The sequence below is a fragment of the Myodes glareolus genome, chromosome 4 (genome assembly GCF_982192425.1).
Source record: "Myodes glareolus chromosome 4, mMyoGla1.1, whole genome shotgun sequence".
Taxonomy (NCBI): Eukaryota; Metazoa; Chordata; class Mammalia; order Rodentia; family Cricetidae; genus Myodes; species Myodes glareolus.
The window spans coordinates 10,237,621-10,260,450 of record NC_142029.1 but is presented as its reverse complement, the minus strand read 5'-3'; the positions used below and the strand labels follow the sequence as shown (position 1 = coordinate 10,260,450).

Below are 22,830 nucleotides of genomic sequence, written 5' to 3'. Positions count from 1 at the left end.
TGCCACACCCCCAGTCCACACATTGCTGCTGTTTCTGCCCCCCTGAGACATAGCTGGCCTCACTTCCCTCCTTTACAGCCATTGTTACCTTTATTTCCCCTAAAGACAGGAATGTTCAGTTCCCTGGCGCCTTCGAGAAGAGCTGGATGCTCACTGTCCCCAGCTCTCAGGTCTGCCTAGAGGAGTTCCCCTACCTCAGGAATGGCTTTGGGAGGATTTCCCAGCTGAGTCATCTCTCTAGCCCTGCCTTTACCTATCTTTCAACTTCATCTATGTGGGCATTTTAGAGTCCAGAGTCCGTGGTCAGGGCTGGTCCTCCTCCAAGATTTTGAGTGTTCCCTGCTCAAATGTAGCCTAGTGACTCCATGTCAAAGAAGCAAGTGACAGACAGGTGAGTCTTCCCAATTCTTCCCCATCACCAAGTCAAGGGCTCTCCGCGCACTGTGCCCCATCTCTTGTGGGCTTTTTAGTCTTCTGGCCTCTGATGGTGTAGTGGTCCTCAGCCTTCAGAATGCTGCGACCCGTTAACAGTTCCTCATGGTATGGTGACCCCAACCAGGAGCCTACTTTCCTTGGTAATTCATAACTGTAATTTTACTACTGTTATGAATCGTAATGTAAATTCTGTGTTTTCTGATGGTCTTAGTTTGGCCGGGTGTGGGGACATGTTTTCCTGCTGTGGTAAGACACTCTGACCAAAAGTAACTTGGGGAGGAAAAGGATGATTTGGCTCACACTTCCAGGTCACAGTCCGTGGCTGAGGGAGATCAGGACAGGAACTCAAGCAGGAACTAAGCAGAGACCATAGAGGAATGCTGTTTACCGACTCATTGACTGATTTGTGTTTAGCAAGCTTTCTTACATGGCCCAGACCCACCAGCCTAGGGATGGTGCCACCCAAGGTGGGCTAGGCTCTCCCACATTATCCAGCAATAAGATAATCTCTCACAGACCAGTATGATCATGGTAATTGAGGTTCCCTCTTCCCAGATGACTCTAGGTTGAGTCAATTTGACAATAAAATCTAATCGGGCCTGTGAGGCCAGCATCTGTATCCACTGAGCCATCTCCCCAACCCAGCGTATCTCTTTTGAGTGACGTTTTCTTGGGTGACGTGAATGCATGAGCACTAACAGAAAGGAAGGTAGAATACTAGAAGAGGAAAACCGAACTTCAAGTTAGACGTCTTCCCTTTGATGTGGCACTTCTACTCCTACAGACTTATCCGAAAAATAACTGCATAACATAAATATGGGACTGGGAGACGGCTCAGGGGGTAAAGTGCTTGGAGCTGAGTTCTAGTCTCCAGAATCCATGTTTTTCAAGAGCTCACAGTAGGGCTAGGTAAAGTGTGTGCTGTGTGAGCAAGAAGACCTCAGTGTGGATCCCAGATCCCACATAAAAGCCAAATGTATGGCACACGTCTGTAACACATCTGTAACCCCAGCGCTGGGGAGCTGAGACAGGTGGATCGTCAGACTCACTGGCTAGCCAGTCTAGCCAAAAAGGTGAGCTCCAGTGTCTGTGAACAACCTTGTCGTAAAACGTTAAGGTGGAAAGCAATGGAGGGGGACACAAGACATAAGACATAGCCTCTAAACATGCACACATGGACAAATACAAATGTGCGTGCGTGCACACACACACACACACGGGGGGGGGGAGGTGCGGTCTTTTGGCCCAACATGTGAACGTCTAAGAAGCTGCACCCCAGAACAACAGGCAAAACATGAAGTGAGCCTGCAGATTGATAACACTGTTTAATTAATTAATTAATTAGGTGTGTGTGTGTGTGTGTGTGTGTGTGTGCAAGCATGTGTGCACCACAGCACTGGTGTAGAACTGAGAGAACAACACGTGGGAGTCAGTTCTTGTCTTCTGTTAGGTGGGTAGTAGGAATTGAACTCGCATCTCCAGACTTTGCAGCAAGCCCCTTTACGCACTGCATCATCTCGCTAGCCCTAAATAGAGGTTCTTAAAGAGAATAAAAATAAAAGCTAAAGAAAGAGAAAATGTGCACAGACTCATACATTTTTTAAAAATCTTATAACACATGAATCAAAGAAAAACTTTCAAGAGATTTTCTTTAACTAAACAAGAATAAAATACAGTTTATTAAAATTTATGAGACTGTAGTCAGATAGAAATGTACAGCTTTGAATGCTTATATTAGAAAAAACAAAGACCTAAAATCAGTTATCTAAGCTTCAGTAAGACACTCAAAACAGAAGATCACAATGAAATTTAAAAAGGAAAATAAGAGAAAAATCAATAAAACCCAAAGTTGGTGCTTTGAAATGGCAAATGACGTTGACAAACCTCTAGCCAGACTAAGAGGGAAAATCCTATGAGAAATGGAAAAGGGAGGGCAGGAGAGATGGCTCACTGGTGCAGAGCACTTCCTGATCCTTTGGAGGACCAGATTTTGATCCCCAGCATGCATACTGCATTGGGTGGCTCATGACCATCTCTAACTCCAGATGCAGGGGAGCTGACACTCTCTGCTGGCCACCATGGGCACCTACACACACACACACACACACACCACACACACACACACACACACACACACATACACACACACACACCATACACAAATAATAAGATAAATATTTTTAAAAAGAAGTGAAAAAACTTCTGGGCATAGTGGCACTTGCCTTTCATCCCTGCACTCAGAAGACAGAGGCAGGCAGATCTCTACAAGTTTGAGGCCAGCCTGGTCAACATAGCAAGTTCCAAGCCAGCCAGAGCTACACAGTGAGACCTCCCCACCCCTGGAAGAAAAGAAAAAGAAAAAAAGAAATTGGAAAAGGAGAATCACTACAGATCTTGTAGATGTTAAATGAATCACAAAAAATAATATAAATAGGGCTGAAGCAAGGGCTCAGCAGATGAGCTAGCCTGCTGCTTCTGCACAGGACCCGTTTCGGTTCTCAGCCCCTGCAGCAGACAGGTCATGTGTCAGTCAGTCTGACTCCCAGCACACATGCTGGGTGTCTTACAATCGCCCATAACTCCAACTACAGGGGTTCTGACAACCTTTTCTGTCCTGTATACTCAGGTGCACAAACCCCCCCCCACAGACACACATAAATACATATGATTAAATATAAATAAGATCTAAGGAGCTGTGCCCTCAGCTTTGAAAACCTAGATGAAACGAACCAATTTGCTGAGAGAACAGTCTAGCAAAGCTGTTAAGAAGACAGGAGCAATCTCACAAAGCCCCTCTCTGTCAAAGAGCAGAATAAATAATAACTCTGAAACAGAGAGTATCAGACACAGATGGCCTGAACATTTAAGAAAGAAATTATGCCGATTCTCTACAAAATTTTCCAGAAGTTAAAAGCAGAAGGAATACTTCCTAACTCATTCCATGAGGCCATTATTACCTCCAAACCAAAACCAGACAAGACGTTCCAAGAGAAGAGGGCTACAGACCAATATATCTCATGAACACAGACAAGAAAACATTAGCAAATTAGTCTAACAAGATATAAAAGGATTGCAAAGCCATATGGCAGCATGCCTGGAATCCCATCACTTCAGAAGGCAGGGGCAAGAGAATCACAAATTTGAAGTCAGTCTGGGCCATATAGTGAGACCCTGTTCTCCCTCCCATTCCCCCCAAATTATAGTTGATAGGATGATGGCTTAGTGGATACGAACACTTCCTCGGAAAGTATTAAGTTCTGAGTTCAAATCCTCATCATGTAAGTAAAAAGCTGTACATGCCTGTTACCCAGAACTAGGGGTGGTGATGGGGAGGGGATCCTGCTAGCTTTCTGGGCAAGCAGCCTAGTCAAGCTTCATCTTCTGTGAGAGACCAAGTCTCAAAGCTATAAGGTAGAGAGCTATAAAGATGGATGCTTGATGTCCTGCATGTGCACACAGGAGTACATCCATGCAGACACACACACACACACACACACACACAATGACCAAGTGGGATTGCCCCTAGGTGCACTTAACTGGGTTCACATTAATAGAACAATTGATATAATCCATTACATCAAGAGACCACAGAAGAAAAATCACATGACGATTTTGACCCATGAAAAAAGCAGTTGACCAGATCCAGCACTAGTGGATGATAAAACAAACTTTTCACCATTATTGAAAATAATGAGAGACTTTCTCGAGTTGACAAAAAACATCTAGGAAAAAACAAAACAAAACAAAACAAAAACCTCTACCACTCCCATTTCCCTGAATGGTCAGAGGTAAAGGATTCCTCGCTAAGATCAGAACTAACGCACCTCTTACCCCTGCCTTCCAACATCACTGGAGACTGTAGATAGTACTGGAAGGAAGAAAAGGTGTGTGGAGAGGGACGGAGAGATGGCTCCACGGTTAAGAGCATGTACTGCTGTTTCAGAGGGCGAGAGTTTGGTTCCCAGCACCCACATCAGGTTTATGACCACCTGCCTGTAATTCCAGCTCCAGGGAATCCAAGATATACATGCACAAACCCCCACACAAGTATATGTAGTTAAAAATAATAAAGATCAATTGTTTTTAAATAAGATAAAATAAAAGGTATTCAGAGCAGTAAAGAAAAGCTAAAATTGTCTTTGATTGCAGATAATATGGCTGTGTAGGTAGACAACCCTGAACAATGTTTTAATGTTTCTCTGTGTATTTGCCTAGTGGGTAGAGGGCATGCATCTGCATGGTGCACGTGTGGAGGTCAGAGGATAATGTATGAGACTTGGTTCCCTCCTCTACCATGTGGGTTCTGGGAACTGAACATAGGTCATTGATGGGGAACCTTGTTAGCCAACCATCTTTAAGAGGTGGGTCTTAGTTAAGGTGTGGCTTTGCTGGGACCCAGGATAAAAGGTGTGCACCTCCGTGTGTGCTCTCTCTGCACCTTTTCCCATGGGACTTTGCTGTGCATGGAGTTCTCATTTACTGTGTTCCCCTTATAATAAATAAAAAAAAATTGTTTTATTCTTCGCTAGTCTGATTATTTCTACAGGTGGCGCCCATGTAGGGCATGAACCCACGACCCTGAGATTAAGAGTCTCATTCTCTACTGACTAAGACAATTGATTTATCCTTAAAAAGGTGGGAGATAATAATAGTGGGTAATAGAGTGAATACTTGTGAGCTATCATTTATGGATAATTTACATAGGTATAGTTTTGTATACTGATACAAGTTCAAATTGTATTTGTTATTTCTGTTTACAATATTGGTACACCTATGCGAAGTTACTCTGTCAGATTGTATATATACTTGTTTCTACTTCTGTCTAGGACATTTTGTATATTGATAGAACTTTTAGGATACAGTTTTGTATTGCATTATATATTATTCTTACCTCTAAACAAGATATTTATGCATTGCTTACATTTTGAGGTCATTGTCCTCATTTGCTGCACATTTGTTTGCAGATTATTTAATATTCTGACATGAAGTCTTAGTCTTTAAGTAATACAGGTATTAAATATTAGGTCAATAGTTGTTCATGTTTATTATACATACAGTCAGATTAATTAGGTTCTTTAGATTCATAGAGATTGTATTCTGTCTAGATAGATAATCTTCAACCACTTGAAGGATCTGTAAAACATGGCATTTAAAGAACTTAGGGTTCTGTTGACATGAGACATGCTTGTTCCTGACATCACCAATCATTTCCCGAGAGAATGTTGAGCACCGAAGACACTCCACTTAGAGTTTGTTTTCTTTTTGGCACATTTGACCTATGGACAAGGAACTGCCCATGCCTCAACCACTGACAAAATACATGGTATCCGGAAATGGATAAGCAGGACACAAGGAAAAAGACTATCAAATCTTGCCAAGACAGAGTAAGATCGTTCTAAGAAATTTCCTGTCTCTGAAAATAGTCTGTCAGTTACGCTAGGCCTTAGCCAAAGTTGGTTGCTTCAATGTTGCAAATGAGACTTTAGGTGATTGCTCAGGTTGCTAATTGCCTCCATCATATATTGCTCGCTTTGGAAGTTGCTTGATTGCACTTCTTGCCTACTCAAGTAATATTTCCCTTCTCAGGCCTTTGATGGGTTGAAGATTAGATAGTTGTAGTTAACTTCCTCTTATGATTTAGCCAAGCTTATTTCCAATGTATTTGCTTAATATTGTTTATGTTGTTTTATACTTAATATCTGTTCCTATTGTATATAGTTTTGTATTGGGTTTGGATCGCTCTTGTTTAGACAAAACGGGGAGATGATGGGGAACCTTGTTAGCCAACCATCTTTAAGAGGTGGGTCTTAGTTAAGGCATTACTTCGCTGGGACCCAGGGTAAAAGGTGTGCCCCTCTGTGTGCGCTGTCTCTGCGTCTTTTCCCATGGGACATTGCTGTGCTTAGATTTCTTGTTTCCCGTTTCATGAGTTTTTCCTTTATAATAAATATAATTGTTTTACTCTTAGCTGGCCTGGTTATTTCTACAGGTCATCGGGCTTGCAGGCAAGTCCCCTTTCCCACCGAGCCCTCTCTCCAACCCCCACACCTAAAACAATTGACAAAAGTGTTAAATTGATCACAGCAAAGTTGCAGGATACAGATTATGATGATATAGAGTCAGCTTTGACTGTCAACTTGACATAACCTAGAATCACTTGGAAAGAGGGTCTCTATGTGGGATCATCAACGTTGATAATCGCCATGGCTATGGAAGACTGGCTTAGTTAATTGATGTGGGCAGCTCTGGCCCATTGCGGGTGACACCATCCCTAACCAGGAGGGTCCTGAATGGATAAAAGTGGAGTCACTGAACTGAGCACAAGCAAGAAAGTGAGCTAGCATGTGAGAATTCATTTCTCTCTTCTGTCTTGATTGTGGATGCGATGTGATTAACGTCTTCAAGTCCCTACCATCTTGATTTCCCCTCGATGGACTATCACTCAGAATTATAAGCTGAACAAACCCTTCGTCCCCTAAGCTGCCTTTGGTCAGAATATTTTATCACAGCAACATAAATTAAACTAGAATACAACATTAATAAACAAAAGCTACTACTCCGCTTTCCTGTATAACAGCAGTGGGAAGTCGGACTTGAAATTCAAAAGAGTATTTACAGTAGTGACCCCCAAATGAAATTAGATATAAACCTAAATCTGATGGTGAAGTATGAGGTGAGCTACCAAACACCAAGGAGATAAGAGAGAAAAGCGTCCCATGTGAACGGTAAGACTTGAACATGTTGGGTCTTCCCAAGTTGATTTCCATTGACACAATACTATAATCAAAATGCCCAGAAGTTATTTTATGGATACAATCAATTGCTGCAGCTACTATAACTAAAGCACTCATAGCAGCCAATTCAGTTGTAAACAACAAAGTCAGAGGTTTGTTACTGCTGAGCTTCAGAATGCCTGTAAAGTTACGGTAAGCGAGAGGGGAGTGTTTGTGGGAGGGTAAGTCACATCAGTGGGGCAGAACAGGGAGCTCAAAACTAGATTTGAATAAATTCAGGCAACTGGTCTTTGACAAAGGAACAAAGAAACACAATGGAATAAAGACAGTTTAATCAACTGGACATCCTGAAGCTGACCTTAAGCCCCTCACAGACATGAACTCAGCATGGATCACAAAGTATAAAGTACTGTGCTATCAACTCCTGGAGACAGTGTAGGAGAAATTCTAGGTGGCCTTGGGTAGGGCAGCGAGCTCCCAAGGGGCAGCCTGTGAAAGATGTAGTTATAACTGTGGCTTATTAGAGTAAACTCTGTCCTGCAGGTGCACTAACAGAGTGAGAAAATGAGCCACAGGCTGGGGAACAGGTCTGTGGACGATGTAAAGGACTGAAAGATGAAGCAGGCAAAGAACTCCCAAGACTCGGCACAGCAGCTTGTTTAAAACATGGACAAAGCCGGGCAGTGATGGGGCACACCTTTAACCCTCACACTTGGGAGGCAGTGGCAGGTGGATCTCTACGAGTTTGAGGCCAGTCTGGTCTACAAATCAAGTTCCAGGACAGCCAGGGCTCTTACACAGAGAAACCCTGGTGCAGGAGAATTGTCTGTATTCTGTCAATCATATTTTAATAAAACGCTGATTGGCCAGGCAGGCAGTATAGGCGGGAAAGTCAGACAGGAAGTAGAGGTGGAGCAAAGAGACTGGGAATATTCTGGGAAGCAGGAAGCTCCCTATGCCATTCCTGTCCAGACCACCGAAGAGGCAACATGTGAGCTGTCACACTGAGAAAGGTACTGAGCTGTGTGGCTCATATCATATCATAGATAATGATAATGGATTAATATAAGTTACAAGGACTAATAAGAAGCCTGATCTAATGGGCCAATCAGTTTATAACCTTATGGAGTCCTGTGTGTGATTTTTCTTGGGAGTTGCCGGTTGTGGGGTACCGGGCGGGACAGAAACCCCAACAAGCCGGCCCTCATGTTACAAAACCCTTTCTCAGAAAACCAAAAAGTAAATAAAAATAAGATAAATAAGAAAAGAAAATGGACAAAGGACCTGAACAAATATCTCCAGAAAGAAATAGCAAGCAAGTGTATGAAGAGGTGTTCAATGCCCTTTGCCATTAGGGGATTACAAAGGAAAACACATACCATTGCTGGTCTATTTTCAGTTCTGTTGGCTGTGATAATACACCCTGATGAAAAGCAACTCAGGAAGTGAAGAAGGGGCTATTTTAGCTCACAGTATCAGATTAGCCCATGAGCACAGGGACTTCAAGCAGCTGGTCACATCCTCCATGCTCAGGAGTAGAAAGAGAAGGAATGCACACATGCCCATCTGCCTGCTTGCTTGCGTGTTTGTAGCCTCCCCCGTTCCATCTCTAGTTTTCTTTTATTTATTTTTGGTTTTTCGAGACAGGTTTTCTCTGTCTAGCCCTGGATGGGATGTCCTGAAACTCCTGTTGTAGATCAGATTGGCCTCAAACTCAGAGACCCACCTGCCTCTGCCTCCCAAGAGCTGGAATCAAAGGCATGCGCCACCCACCATGCCTGATGTAGACGTCTTGACAACAGACTTATTCCTTCATCCTAACGAGTCAAAAAGAACTGCTCCTAGCCCTGTATGTCTGAGTCACTCAGGGCAGAGGGTCTTGGGTCTGAGTCAGTAGACAAGCTTACCTTCAGTGAGGCATCAAGGTTGCCCCCCGGGTTCCTGGCTCTGGGTGTACATGGCACTCAGGGAATAGGGTGTCGGGGTAGGCAGGTTCATGCTGCAGTGTTTTGTTTTTTCTCACAGTCTGGAAACATTCTTTATCATTTGTATATACCTTATGTGACATGATGCTGAGTGGAATACCTGACAAGGTAGACTTCTTTTGTCTCATACTCTGAGGGTGCAGTCCATACATGGTGAAGAAGAGTCAAGGCTCTTGCATCCCCAGTCAGCTAGCTAGCTAGATCGATCTCTCTCTCTCTCTCTCTCTCTCTCTCTCTCTCTCTCTCTCTCTCTCTCTCTCCTGTCTCTGTCTTTCTGTCTCTCTCTTTCTATGTAGTCCTGACTATCTTTGATGTAGACCAGGCTGGCCTTGAACGCAGAGACCCACCCTCCTGCCTCTGCCTCCCAAGTACTGGGATTAAAGGTGTGGGGCCACCACACTTTCTCCGTTGTTTTCAGTCCTGGACCACAGCTCATTAAATGGTGTCACCTACATTAAAGTCCTTCTCCCTCAGTTAACCCAATCTAGAAAACCCCACATAGACATTCATGCCCAGAGATACATTTCCATAGTTATCTTAGATCCTGTCAAGTTGGCAAGGTTCACACAGTTCAGGGACGCTGACTGTTGCTCCTTCTCCTCAGAGAGGCCATGTGGAGACCCACCGTCCTTCCCACACACCATCCTCCAGGGTCGCACAGGCTTGGAGATGGGGGACGAGCTGCTGTATGTGTGTGCACCAGGCTCCGTCCCAGGCCGTCGAGAGACTGCCTTCACCTTGCTGTGCAATAGCTGTGGGGAGTGGTACGGACTGGTACAAGCCTGCGGGAAAGGTAAGCACCACCTGCCTGCGTGGAGCCCACACAGGGCTTTTGAAGGTCGCCCTCCCTTTCCACCCACAGACATTGAGAGCCTCTGCGTCTGGGAATATATGTGCCTAGGGCATCTCACAGCTCCCTTCTCCATCTACCTGCTGGAAATGAATGGTTAACAATGCCCCACTCCTCTTCTCTAAAGCGAGACCTGACCCAGGTGGTTAAAAAAGTCATTGTTTTTTAAAGTTTGTATTATATTACTTTATGTCTTATGGGTGCTTTGCCTGTCAACCCAGAGCTCGCCAATATAAACAGAGATAGTCTTGCTGTCCAGCTTGAAAAACAAAAAACAAACAAACAAAAAAAGTGTCTTAAAAAAAACAAAACAAATACAAAAAAAAAGAAAAAGAAAGAAAAGAAGAAAAAAATGTTCATTTACATGCCATAGGTTTTCTTATGGAATATTTATAGTTAATATGCTATAAATACTTTTCCCAGCCTGGGAGGTATATCTCATTCATAAAGCGTTTGTCCTGGAACTCGCTCTGTAGACCAGGCTGACCCCTAACTCAGAGATCCACCTGTCTGCTGCCCAAGTGCTGGGATTAAAGGCGTGCACCACCTCACCCAGACCTTGTTTTTGTTTTTCTTGATACAGTCTAAGGGTCTTGATCAGATTTGTTTCCCCTCCGGTTAAGGAATTAAAAGGCAGTAGTTTATATCATCCTGGGGGTCGGACCCAGGGCTTCGTAAACGCTAAGCAAGCAGTCTAAGTGAGCTACACCCTAACCCATAAACAGAATTATTAAAAATAAAGATTCTGTCCCAGTCTGCGGCTTAATCTTGTCACTCTTCAGAGCATGTTTTAATGCATGGGTTGTTGTTTTGTTTTGTTTTGTTTTTACACATTTACTAACCTTCCAGACCAGAGTGGGTACATTTAGGGTGGTTTAGACTAGCTGCAAACTCTGGGGACTATTACAAGCTTTTTGGTATTAGATAAAAATAAAGTGAATTATATAAACTAAAATGAATTCCCATTACAAATACTTTTTTTTTGTTAGCATAGCTTTTTAAATTCCCTGTGAAATTATTCCAGCAGCGTCTCCAGCCGTTCTCTCCACTTGATTACCAGTTTGTGGTAAGGAAAGCCGCACAGAAAGGCGGGTGCTGGAGGGCTCTGCCCATCAACTCTAGCACCCACCCTCACCCAGACCAGCAGGGTTCTCCAGAGGCACTGAGGTCACACCTTCCTGTAAGCCACACCCCTCCACCAAATGGGTAGTTTACTGACCCAAGGAGGATGGGAACTAAAAGCAGGTTTTGTGTGTTCTGGAAGGTGTTTATTTTCTCACTGTGATGAGGAGTCAAAGCTTTCAACTGATTCTGGCTGCTTCACTTGGCTGGGTGGACAGATCTCCACAGTTCTCCTTACTCAGAAGAGTTAGCATTTAAGATGCCTGTGTCCTAGTAAGAAGTGTGTGTGTGTGTGTGTGTGTGTGTGTGTGTGTGTGTGTGTGTGTTCAACAACATGGTCACAGTGGCACACACCTGTAATCTTGGGGAGGTGGGAAGAAGAGAGGAAGTTGAAGGTCGTCCTTGACTGACTAGCAAGTTCAAGGCCAGCCTGGAACACGTGAAAATACACCTGGAAAAGAAACAGAAAAGGACTGGGACTATTGTTCAACTGGTAGCGAGCTTTCCTAGCACCGTATGTGGTGACACACACCTGTGACACATCAGAGCAGTTTGGAGGTGAAGGCAGGAGGATCTGAAGTTCAGTGCTGTTCTCAGTTGCATAGTGAGTTCTAAGCCAGCCTGGGCAACATGAGATTTTTTTTTTTTGAGGGTTGGAGAAGATTATTTTGGAAGGAAGGGAGGGAGGGAGGGAGGGAGGGAGGAAGGAAGGAAAGAAGGAAGAAAGGAGGGAGGGAGGGAGGGAGGAAGGATGGGGAGGAGAGAAAAATTAGACAAGTTTAGGGACAGCCATTCTCCTGACACTACAGAAAACATAATTGGAACCTAAGGAACCTGGGAGGTGGGGATTTACCCGTTTGGTACGGTGTGAGCATTCCATATTGGAAGCCCTAGGTTTGGTCCCTGGCACCACACACAGTGTGCATGGTAGCACACACCTGTCTCCCCAGCCCTTGGGAGATGGAGGAAGGAGACTCAGACCTTCAAGGTCATCTCTCTGCTACACAACAAGTTAGGGAGGCGTCTGGGCTACAAGAGCCAGTCTTAAAACAAGGACTAAACACACATGGAATGTGGGGTGGAAGGTTCTACTGGCCTTTTGGAGTCTCGGGGCTGACCATGGGGGCGAGGACTAAAGGCTTTAGCGTCCAGGCTTTCTGCTTCTGCCTTTCTTGCCCATAGTCATTCTCTCCCACTCTGGTCACACAGGATGTGTGGCCGCTTTTGGACCCAGGGGCAGAGGCCACAGTACCGCTTTATCCTGAGGTCAGGTGGCAGTAGCGGTACTGGAGTACACAAGAGACGAGAACGGAGAAGAGCGGGCGGGTCTGTGAGCCGAGAGAACCACAGAGGCACATTAGGAGGCCAACAGTAGTGCTTGCAACCAGGAGGAGAACTGTTCTCTTTGCACCAGTGGCCCAGAAAGAAAAATGGCCCTAAAGAAGAACGCAGGTTTGGCATAGTCAGAACCCGATAGAAACCAGACCCAGCATGGAAATCTGTGGCATCCTGCTCAAGGAGCAGTGCTGAGGTTTTATGTAATTAGAGCAACACGCAGTTATAGTTAGACACTGAGCACAGGAAAGAGGCGGGCCAGACAGTGCTGCCAACCTGGGAGTGGAAACCAAGATGTGTGGATTTGGACAGGAGAATGGAAGACTGCATAGCTAGACCCAGACCAGGGCTCTAAAGCCCAAAGCTATAAAACATCAGCACGTGCTAGAGAGCCTAGCACACCAGTTAGCTCAGCGGTCAGCGCTTGCAGGACCAGCAACACCTGGGCGAAGTCTAGGAGATAAATCATTCCCGTTCTCTCAGGACTCGGGAAAACAGAGGGGAGTGTCCTGTCTTCAGCTCTCCTCAAACCCTTCTATCATTTCAATATCCCAAATAAATAATCTTTAAAATGACAAGAGTTAGGGCTGATGGGATGGTTTGGGGGTAAAAGCACTTGCCACCAAACCTGAAGACCTGAGTTTGAACCCAAGAACATACATGATAGAAAGACAGAACCTACTTCTAAATATCTTCTGACCTCCACACATGTACTTGTTCTTTCTCTCTCTCTCTCTCTCTCTCTCTCTCTCTCTCTCACACACACACACACACACACACACACACACACACACACAAATTAATTAATTAATATTTTTTAAAAAATCAAGTAAGCAAAACCAGCCCCCAACACCGCTTGGACAGTCTACTCTACCTGCCAGTTCCACCGTGTGTGTTCCCTGGTCTCCTCCATGAGAATCGGGGATTAAAATGTGTCAATGGTGGGCCACACCTTTAATGCCAGAGCTCAGGAGAGAGGATCTCTGTGAGTCCAAGGGCCCGGGGAGAGAACGCTCCCTTGGTCCCCTTCCTCACTCCCTCTTAATCACTTCATGACTGCAGTACAGCCCTAGTACGCCCCCACTCACCAAACCCACTGAACAGAAGAGCCATAGAATCTCCTGAAGCCTGGGAAGCCAAGTACAACTCCTCAGCTGTCATTCCCCTGACTTTTGGAGCCATTAAACCCCTTTGAGTCCTTCTGTGCAGAACCGTGGCTTCTTTACGTATCTCCCGAAACACCAGCTTCTCGGCTTCTCCACTACCTCCTCCTCGTCTGCCTCGTGGGCTTCTTGAGGCACCCGGCGACTAGCAATTGGTTTGCCTCAGCTCTACAGACACACTTAAGAAACTGCCCGATGCCAGCATGTGACATGGGTCAGTCTACCTATCCAGGGTGAGCTCTCATTCAAACCCATGTGCCCCCAGCTCCAGCCCTCCTCAACGTACTTCCCCAAATAGCTGTTCTCCAATCTGAAGCAGTTCCCTAACCTAAAAAAGATGCTCACGGGACAAAACAAACATGAAAGTGGGTAAAATATTTGTTGAAGATGTGTGTGTGTGAGAGAAAGATGGGGGGGAGGGGAGAAAGAAAGGTGTGTATCTCTCTCTCTGTGTGTGTGTGTGTGTGTGTGTGTGTGTTTATTTTGTTGTTTAGGGGGGTTTTGGATTTATTAAGGTATTATTTATTTTGTGTGGGCAGATGTGCCATTGTGCACCTGTGGAGTTCAGAGGACAAACTGCAGGAGTGGGTTTTCTCCTTTTCCTGTATGGGACCCAGAAACCCCACTCAGGTCCTTGGAGCTGGCAGTGGGCACCTTTACCCCGAGAGCAAGCTTGACTTCTCTGTGACATGTTGCCTAAGGGCTTTTTGTTTCTTCGTTTGTTTGTTGGGACAAAGTCTCCTGTTGCTCAGACTGGGTCTAGAACTCCTCTTGTGACTGAGGATGACCTTGAACTCCGACTCCTCTAGCCTGCACCTCCCACATTCCGAGGTTACAGATGTCTGACTCCTGCGCCTAGCTTTCTCTAGCCTTTCTTTTGAATGCCCCTGGTCTGATTAGCCATGAACACAAGACACATCACTGTTTGACACTAAGAAAAGGGCTGTTACCACGGTATCGCTGTCCTGGGAATTGTGATGTTTTCTTCCTAAACCTTGGTTTACAGCTTCACTTACATATAACAAACCTCCCACTTCAAATATAAAAGTATCTGACTTATCCCAGTCAGATACACCTGTGAACCCATTATCACAATCAAATACAGAACTCCAAGGTTGGAGAGATGGCTCAGTGGGCATAGCACTGGCTGCTCTTCCAGAGGACCCAGGTTCAGTTCCCAGCACCTACTTGGAAGCTCACAACCATCTGTAACTCTACATGAGGTGGGTTCTGGGAACTGAACTTGGTCCTTTCCTGTCTCTTCCGGCACCAGGCATGCACGTGATGCACAGACATACATGCAGGCAAAACACCCATACACATGAAATAAAAATATTAAAAAATCAGAATATTTCTGCCCATCACCCCAACTTTCCCCTGTGCCTTTCTACAAAAGGCGTTTTACACACTCTACCTCATTTAGTCTTTGTAAGTATGAGTATATTAATGGCTAGCTTCAATGTGCAGATGGGGAAACTGAGGTTCACAAGCTTCCTTGACTTGCCTATGTCACAGATGCGAAAAAAAAAATCACAGAGCTGGGACTTAAAGCAGGCCCATGTCATTCCACTGTCACCCTGGGATCGTGGTGCCTCTGCCAGGAACCTCAAAACTTCCAGCAAGCAAAGGCCAGGAGCTCGCTCTCTCTTGCTCTGCTCTCGTCTCGGAAGACATTCTTTTGGTTTCTTAAATCAACTTCAGTCTCTATTTTTCTCTGCCATTTGGGCTTCGTTTTCCTCATTGACTCAAACATGAGCCCAAAGCTGAATTTAGAATTCCCTCGTCAATATGACCATATTTGTGCAGGGGTTCATTGAGCCACTGGTTATTTCTGGCGTGTCTGGATGTCTTTTTATAAAAAGACTATTTTTAAAGACCATGTAGCCAGGGCCAGAGGGCAAAGAAAACCAATGTGTAGGTTTTCCAAAATGAGACAGGACAGGACAGACAGTGGTGGCATCAGGAGAACCCTGGAGCTCTGGGTTCCTTCTGGACATTGGCCCCTGACCACATCCCTGTGAGAACTACAGACATGCCAGTGTACAGAGGTGGCCACTCCAGCTGGGGATGGGGATGAGGAAAAGAAGGGAGGGAAAGGTCAGAGATGTCAAGAACAGATCCCGTAGGCTGAATAAGTCAGGGAACTGTTTATCTCGTTTTTTGTCTCTGCAGGGGTGTAGGGGGCTATGTGTGTGTGCATGGGGGACCAGAGGGCAGCTTAGGGTGTCATTCTTCTTGGGCTATTTACTTTTAGAAAAATGTTTATGTGTGTGTGTGTGTCTATGTTGTGAATGTCACTTGTGTGAATGCCTGGAGAAGCCAGAAAAGGGGGGTGGGAGCCTCTAGAGTTGGAGCTAAATATGGCTGTTAGCCTCCTGATATGGGTGCTGGAAACTAAGCACGGCTTCTCTAGAAGGGCAGCAAATGTTCTTAGGCACTGAGTCATCTTTACATTTTTATCTGTTTATTTGAAACTTAGCTTCTCACTGGCCTGGAATTCACCAAGCAGGCTAGACTGGGTGGTCTGTCTTGGTCACTGTTCTATGGCTGTGAAGAAACACTATGAACAGCACTAATTTTATAAGAGAAAGCATATGATTGGGGCTGGTTTTCAGTTTCAGAGGTTTAGTCCACTGTCATCACGGTGGGGAGCGTGGTGGCTACAGGCAGACGTGGTGCTAGAGAAGGAGCTGAGAGTTCTATGTCTAGATCCACAGACAGCAGGAAGAGAGAGACACTGGGGCTGGCTTAGGCAATTGAAGCCTCAAAGTCCACCCCTAGTGACACACTTCCTGCCACAAGGCCACGCCTCCTAATCCTTCTTAAGTAGTGGCACTCTCTGAAGACTAAACATTCAGACATAGCCTGTGGGGGCCACTCTTATTCAGACCACCACAGCACCCATCCCTACCTCTCCAGCGCAGAGGTTGGAGAATCCATGCTGCTACACAAGCTTTTTGCGCTGGGTTCTGGGGACTGAGTTCAGGTCCCTGTGCTAACAAGGCTCAAGTCGTCACCACAGTGTTATTGATTTAGGTGGTTTTGCTAATCCCAGAGGGCAAGGATAGGACCACTGTCATAGTTTTTAGTCAAATTTGAAGCAAACGTTATTAAATACTGGCCAGGTCCTTGGATACTGGCCAGGTCCATTCCCAGGATTCTCAGAATATGTCACCAACTTACATTAGTCTGGGGCTTAGAAAGGCAAAACTCACAAGTCTGTGTACTTCCTGCCTTCATCCAATCAGAAGCAAGGATACAACCTAAGGTACTTCCTGCCTATGTGTGATCAAACATACATCCTGTGATCTTAGAGCAACCAAGCTTGTTTACAGAAGCAAAAACACAGGGTTTGCTGTCTTACATGAACAGCCCCCAGCATTCCAGAAAGTTATTTGTCCTTGGGAAAGTGGGGCTTACAGGTTAGAGACATTTTTGTTTTATAGACCTCTTAAGCATGGTAATATAAACTTAAACCATAACTTTAGCCACCACAACTTTTGTTTTGAGACAAAAGTCCATGATGTTGCCTGGCTGGCCTAAAATCTGCTGTATTAGACCAGGCTGGGTTCAAACTGGGTGATTCTCCTGCCTCAGTCTCTTAAATATCTGGAATTGCAGGCAGGAGACTCTATCCGACTCAAGTATAGAGTTAATCATGAGACTCACATGCAATATAACTGTACTATATAAAATTATATAATATATAATTGTGAAGTTCATAGCAAATAGATTTTGTAATGGGGATGCTAGTGGTCATGCCCTGGCTCAGAGAAAGAACTGAACATCTCGGGGAGACAAAAGACCAAGCCTCCGAGAAAGGGAGAGTAAACACTTCATTCTTCAAGGATGGGAGAGGCGTGAGACTAAAGTCCACCAAATAGATGCAGACTTGGGGGTTTTATAGGCCTCTTTTCCCCTATTGGTCCTGTTTAGACACCCACCCCATGATTTCCTGGAACAAGAAGCCACCATCTCAGGAAGCTGCTCTCCCCTTCCTTGTCTATGGCCTTCCAACTCTCCTTCAGGTTCTTTTAGTTGCTCTTGGACAACAAGATACGGTGTGGGCGCCTCTGAGATATCAGGTGCTGATCTCCTTAACTGTGTAGCATTACTCTCAATGTGTCCCTTAACTTGTTGTATACTTTGTTCTTTTCTTTACATTTAGTTATTCTCTCTCTCTCTCTCTCGTCCGTGTGTATACACTTGCGTCACAGCACATGTTGGGAACAACTTCTACCATTTGGTTTCCTGGGATGGAACTCAGGTCATCAGGTTTGGCAGCAAATGAGCCATCTCATCGTATACTTTAAATATACACAATACATACATGGGGAGATGGCTCAGCAGTTAAGAGCACTGACTGCTCTTCCAGAAGATGCAGGTTCGATTCCCAGCACACACATGAGATGAACACTCACAATCATCTGTAAATCCAGTTCTTGTTTGTTTGTTTGTTTGTTTGTTTTGAGACAGGGTTTCTCTGTGTAGCCTTGGCTGTCCTGGAACTTAGTCTGTAGACCAGGTTGGCCTCAGACTCACAGAGACCCGCCTACCTCTGCCACCCAAGTGCTGGGATTAAAGGCGTGTGCCATCACTGCCCAACTGTAACTCCACCTCTAGGAGATAAACTCTTTTCACTTCCTTAGGCACTAGACACACACACACCGTATGCAGACATATATGCAGGCAGAAATAACCACATGAGTGGTCATGTCGATGCTGGGAATCAAACCTCGATCCTCTGAAAGAGCAGTCAGTGCTCTTAACTGTTAAACTCCTAAAAACTAGTTTGTTTTTGTATTTCAAGACAGGGTTTCTCTGTTGCTTTGGAGCCTATCCTGCTAAAATTAGTTTTTAATTTAAAATTTTTATTGCTTTGTTTTTCTTTTTGAAATAGATTCTTGTTGTATAGCCCAAACTGGTCTCAAACTGCCAACCTTGTATCTCAGCCTCCTCAAATACTGGGATTGCTGGCATGGACCTTGGTGCCTCACTAAAACGAATTTATTTATTTATTTATTTATTTATTTATTTATTTATTTATTTATGGCAGCATCTCATTCTGTAGCACAGTCTTGACTCAAAAACAGTGATTCTCCCACCTCAGCCTCTCAAGCGCTGGGATTACAGGCATGAGTCACTATGTCCAGCTTTAAACTTGATTTTTTTTTTTAAAAATTCAAGGCCAAGACAGCCAGGGCTAACAGCAGAGAAACCCTCTCTCAAGAAACAAACAAAAAGACACAGGCCAAACCTCTCATTTACTCCTGACTTCTGTATTCTGTTTCCTAAAGTAGCAGTGAAATGTAAATGCCTAGCGACTGACCTGGTTTGTTGCCAGGAAAACCACGATGCTCTCTTTATCCAGCCTCACTTGTGTTAATTGCAGGCTCCAGGCTGTGTCATGCCAGGCTCCTTGGAGAGTGCCATGTAAGGAAGCCCTAGGATGCTGGGCATGAAGTCAGCTTGCAGTAAGAACACAGGGGGAGCTGAGAGAAGTCGCACCTGAATAGCAAACGGCTGGCTTTCTGCATCTCTGGGGCAAATGCACTTTCTGGTAGAATTCAGTCAACAGCAGACTTTGCTGTCTACTGTTAAAAAAAAAAATGCTGGGATACTCTTCCACGAGGAAGCTGTTCGTAAACATTTGATGGTTCTTGTCCTCATTTGAGATTTTGGGAAAATAGACACAGATTTGGGGAAAATAGCCAGGACCTTATGGGACCTGGGAATCTGGGAACAGGAAGGTCCTGGCTAGGGCACTGCAAGACCATCCAGGGTTATTTAGCCATAGGGAGCTAAAGGCAGATACGCATGTACGTACGTACGTACGTACACACACACACACACACACACACACACACACACACGAGCTGATAGTGACTTTAAGTATCGCATGGACACTGTCCACTCCCTAGCCCAAGTGGGTGACCTTCCCCATCCTCAACACCTCAGACATCATACACAAGGCCAGTGTCTCCTACTCCGGGCAGTGGGACTGAGACCATGACTCATCTCTTGTCCCTGCTGAAGATGCTACTTCACTTTGCAACATACTTAGAGATGCAGGATAAATCACATAGGAGGGAACTGAGCGGTGATTTTTTTTTCCCAGTGCTGGAAATCACAGGCTCTGTCCATCTGGCTCATTGGCTTCAGACCCAATAAAGCTTTACAAAAGCTGCCTTCTGGGCTGGAGAGATGGCTCAGAGGTTAAGAGCACTGACTGCTCTTCAGGAGGTCCTGAGTTCAATTCCCAGCAACCACATGGTGGCTCACAACCATCTGTAATGAGATCTGGTACCCACTTCTGGCAGACAGACATGTATGCAGAACACTATATACATAATAAATAAATCTTTTAAAAAAAAAAGGCTGCCTTCTGACCAGGCATGGTGGGTGCGTGACTGTGATCCCAGAGCTAGGGAGGCAGAGGCAGGTGGCTCTCTGAGTTCAAGGCCAGCCTGCTCTAGATAATGAGGTCTAGGCCAGCCAGGGCTACATAGTAAAACCCATCTCAAAACACAAAATCATCAACAACAAAAACTATCATGGCTGAAGAGATCTGAGGCCAAAAGGGTGAACTTAATAATATTGTTTAGCTAAATTGCCATGGTACCAAGATGCCTTTTAAATATTTATAATGATAACCATATAGACAAATGCTGCTCAAAGCCTTTAGAAAAGTGTGTGTGTGTGTGTGTGTGTGTATGTGTGTGTGTGCACATGTACCACAGCACATGGGTAGAAGTCAGAGGACAATTGTAACAATCAGCTCCTTCTTTCCACCATGTGGACAGAGAACTCAGGTCACCAGACAGCAAGCATCTTACTTCTGAACCATCTCACCAACCTGCCCCACACACACACTTTTAATTAAAAGCAAATTGGACACCGCCTAGAATAACTTGTAGGGCTTAAAGGAATGCCAAGCTTCTGTGCAGTAAGATTTGATGTTGGTGAAAAATTTCCTCTCTTCCTCTTTATGATGAATCCGCCAGCAGTGGTCTGCTGGGGTGTTCTGTTAAACTGGGGGAGGAGGGGTTCAGGCATCAAGGAGGAGCTGGGCTCTTGGCCTCGTGTGTGTGTGTGTGTGTGTGTGTGTGTGTGTGTGTGTGTGTGTACCCAACAATGGCGTCTTTTCAGAGGACTTGGTACAAGCCGTCCGTTCCTCATCAGTTGGCAGTGCGCCAGTAACCCCCTTGCGTTTGGCGGGCTGAGCTTCTGGAAATAGGTCTTTGGTTCTGAGTGGTTACGAAGCCGCTTTGGAGAGCAGTTTGGGGTGTGAGCTACTTCAGATTTTCTCCTTCCTCATGCCAGAACAATTTACTCTTTCATTCATTCAAAGATGCTTTTGTGAGGCAGACATGAGGATTAATATCTGTAATCCCAGCAATTTAGGAGATTATGAGTTTTAGGACAGCTTGGGCAACACAGCAAGACACTGTCTCTAAACAGATAGATAGATAGATAGATAGATAGATAGATAGATAGATAGATAGATAGATAGATAGATAGATAGATATTTTTAAAAATACTTGCAATAGGTCTTCTTATCCTATCCTACAATTTCAGTACCTGGATTCCCTCCTTCAAACAGTCCATTGTCATGTCTTAGCATTTTCTGCATAGTAAACTACCCTCTCATCAAAACGTGGCTCAATCAATAATCGGGGAACTGGAGAGATGGCTCAGTGGTTAAGAGCAACGGCTGCTATTCTAGAGGACCTGAGTTCAGATCCCAGCACCCACATGGCCGTTCCATATTGGGTTTCATGACAGCAATGGTGTTTGAGATACTTTGGTCATGTTATGAGAATGAATGATTGGCAGATACCCAAAGATAGCACTGTTTGGAGGAGTGCATGGGGTAAGGCAAAAAGGAAGGCCCCAAAATGCTGGATAGACAGCATAAAGGAAGACTATAGAACCTTGGGTATGACAATAACACAAACATCTAGCACTGCCCAGGATAGGAATAACTGGAGAACTGCCATAAATGGGCCGCCCATGCCTGCTTAAGCATTGCTAGGGCATGAATGAATGAATGAATGAATGATGTGGTGGTTCACAACCATCTGTAACTCCAGTTTTAGGGATTTCAATGCCCTCTTCTGCCTTCTGTGAGCAGGACAAACATAGTGTACACACACATAGGCAAAACACCTATACATATATATACATATATAATACATAATAAAAATTTAATAAGAAACAATAATCATTTAGAACTATGTAAAGTGTCTAGTAATTACAATCTCAGCACTAAAGATGTGGAGGTAAGTGGCTCTGGGGAGAAGTTTAAGATCATACTCAGCTACTTGCTGGGATGGATACATAATGCCCTAGGGAGGAAGGGACAGATGAACCTCTGAGTTCAAGGTCAACCCAGTCTACTGAGTTTCAGCCAGGGCTACATGGAGAGACCCCGACTTTTAGAAAAAGACAAAAAGACAAAGGGAAGAGTGGGGAGCACATGCAGCGGCACTCTTTCCATCAAGGCCGATCAGTGAACTCAGGCAAACCTACCCTCTTTATTCCTGAGGCCCGAGACGTCACAGAGGCCTTTGTAAATCTCCGCCTGGATCCTGAACAACTGATCAGTTTCATATAAATTTTAGAAAAAAGTTTTGTCATTTATCTTGTATGTTTTGTCTTAAAGTACAGTTTGTAAACGAACCCCCGCTGTTTATTTAGCATGATGAGTAAGACCTCACATACAAAAGCTTTGAACCTGAACATGACAGACTGCAAGACAGGCAGTTGACCTTCCCTTAAGTTCACTAAGTGACGGAGCTGGGTCAAAGCGGACCTAGAAGGATGATAAGGAGCAAGCTCAGGTTCTGATCCTTCACTCTGAGACAGGTTCATTTTCCTACTGAATACACAAGACCAGTAGGCCAGTGAGCCTTGGACATCCTGTGTGCCTCTCCTTGTAGGAGCACTGAGATGTCACAGGCTTATGATACCCACTGGGCCTTATGTGGGTTCTGGGAATTTGAACTCATATCCTTATACTTACATGGCAAGCACATTTGCCCATGGAACCATCTCCCCAGCTCCTTTCCCCTTGTTTTGTTTTGAGACAGTCTCTCATTGTATCTTAAGTTCTGTTTTTGGCTAGTCTAGCTGGACAGTAAATCTTGGGGAATTGTCCTGTCCCTAACCTCTAGTGCTCAGGCTAGACATGTGTGTTCCTGACC

General features: G+C 44.8%; 1 protein-coding gene across 1 annotated transcript in view; it reads left to right on the top strand.

Annotated features, from left to right (window-relative positions):
* Susd5 (sushi domain containing 5) overlaps positions 1-22,830 on the top strand; it is a 44,440-nt gene that overhangs the window by 16,235 nt on the left and 5,375 nt on the right. The window contains exon 4 of the mRNA XM_048424066.3: positions 9,759-9,947. Within this exon, the coding sequence (XP_048280023.2) occupies positions 9,759-9,947 (189 nt within the window). The remainder of the gene's footprint in view (positions 1-9,758; positions 9,948-22,830) is intronic.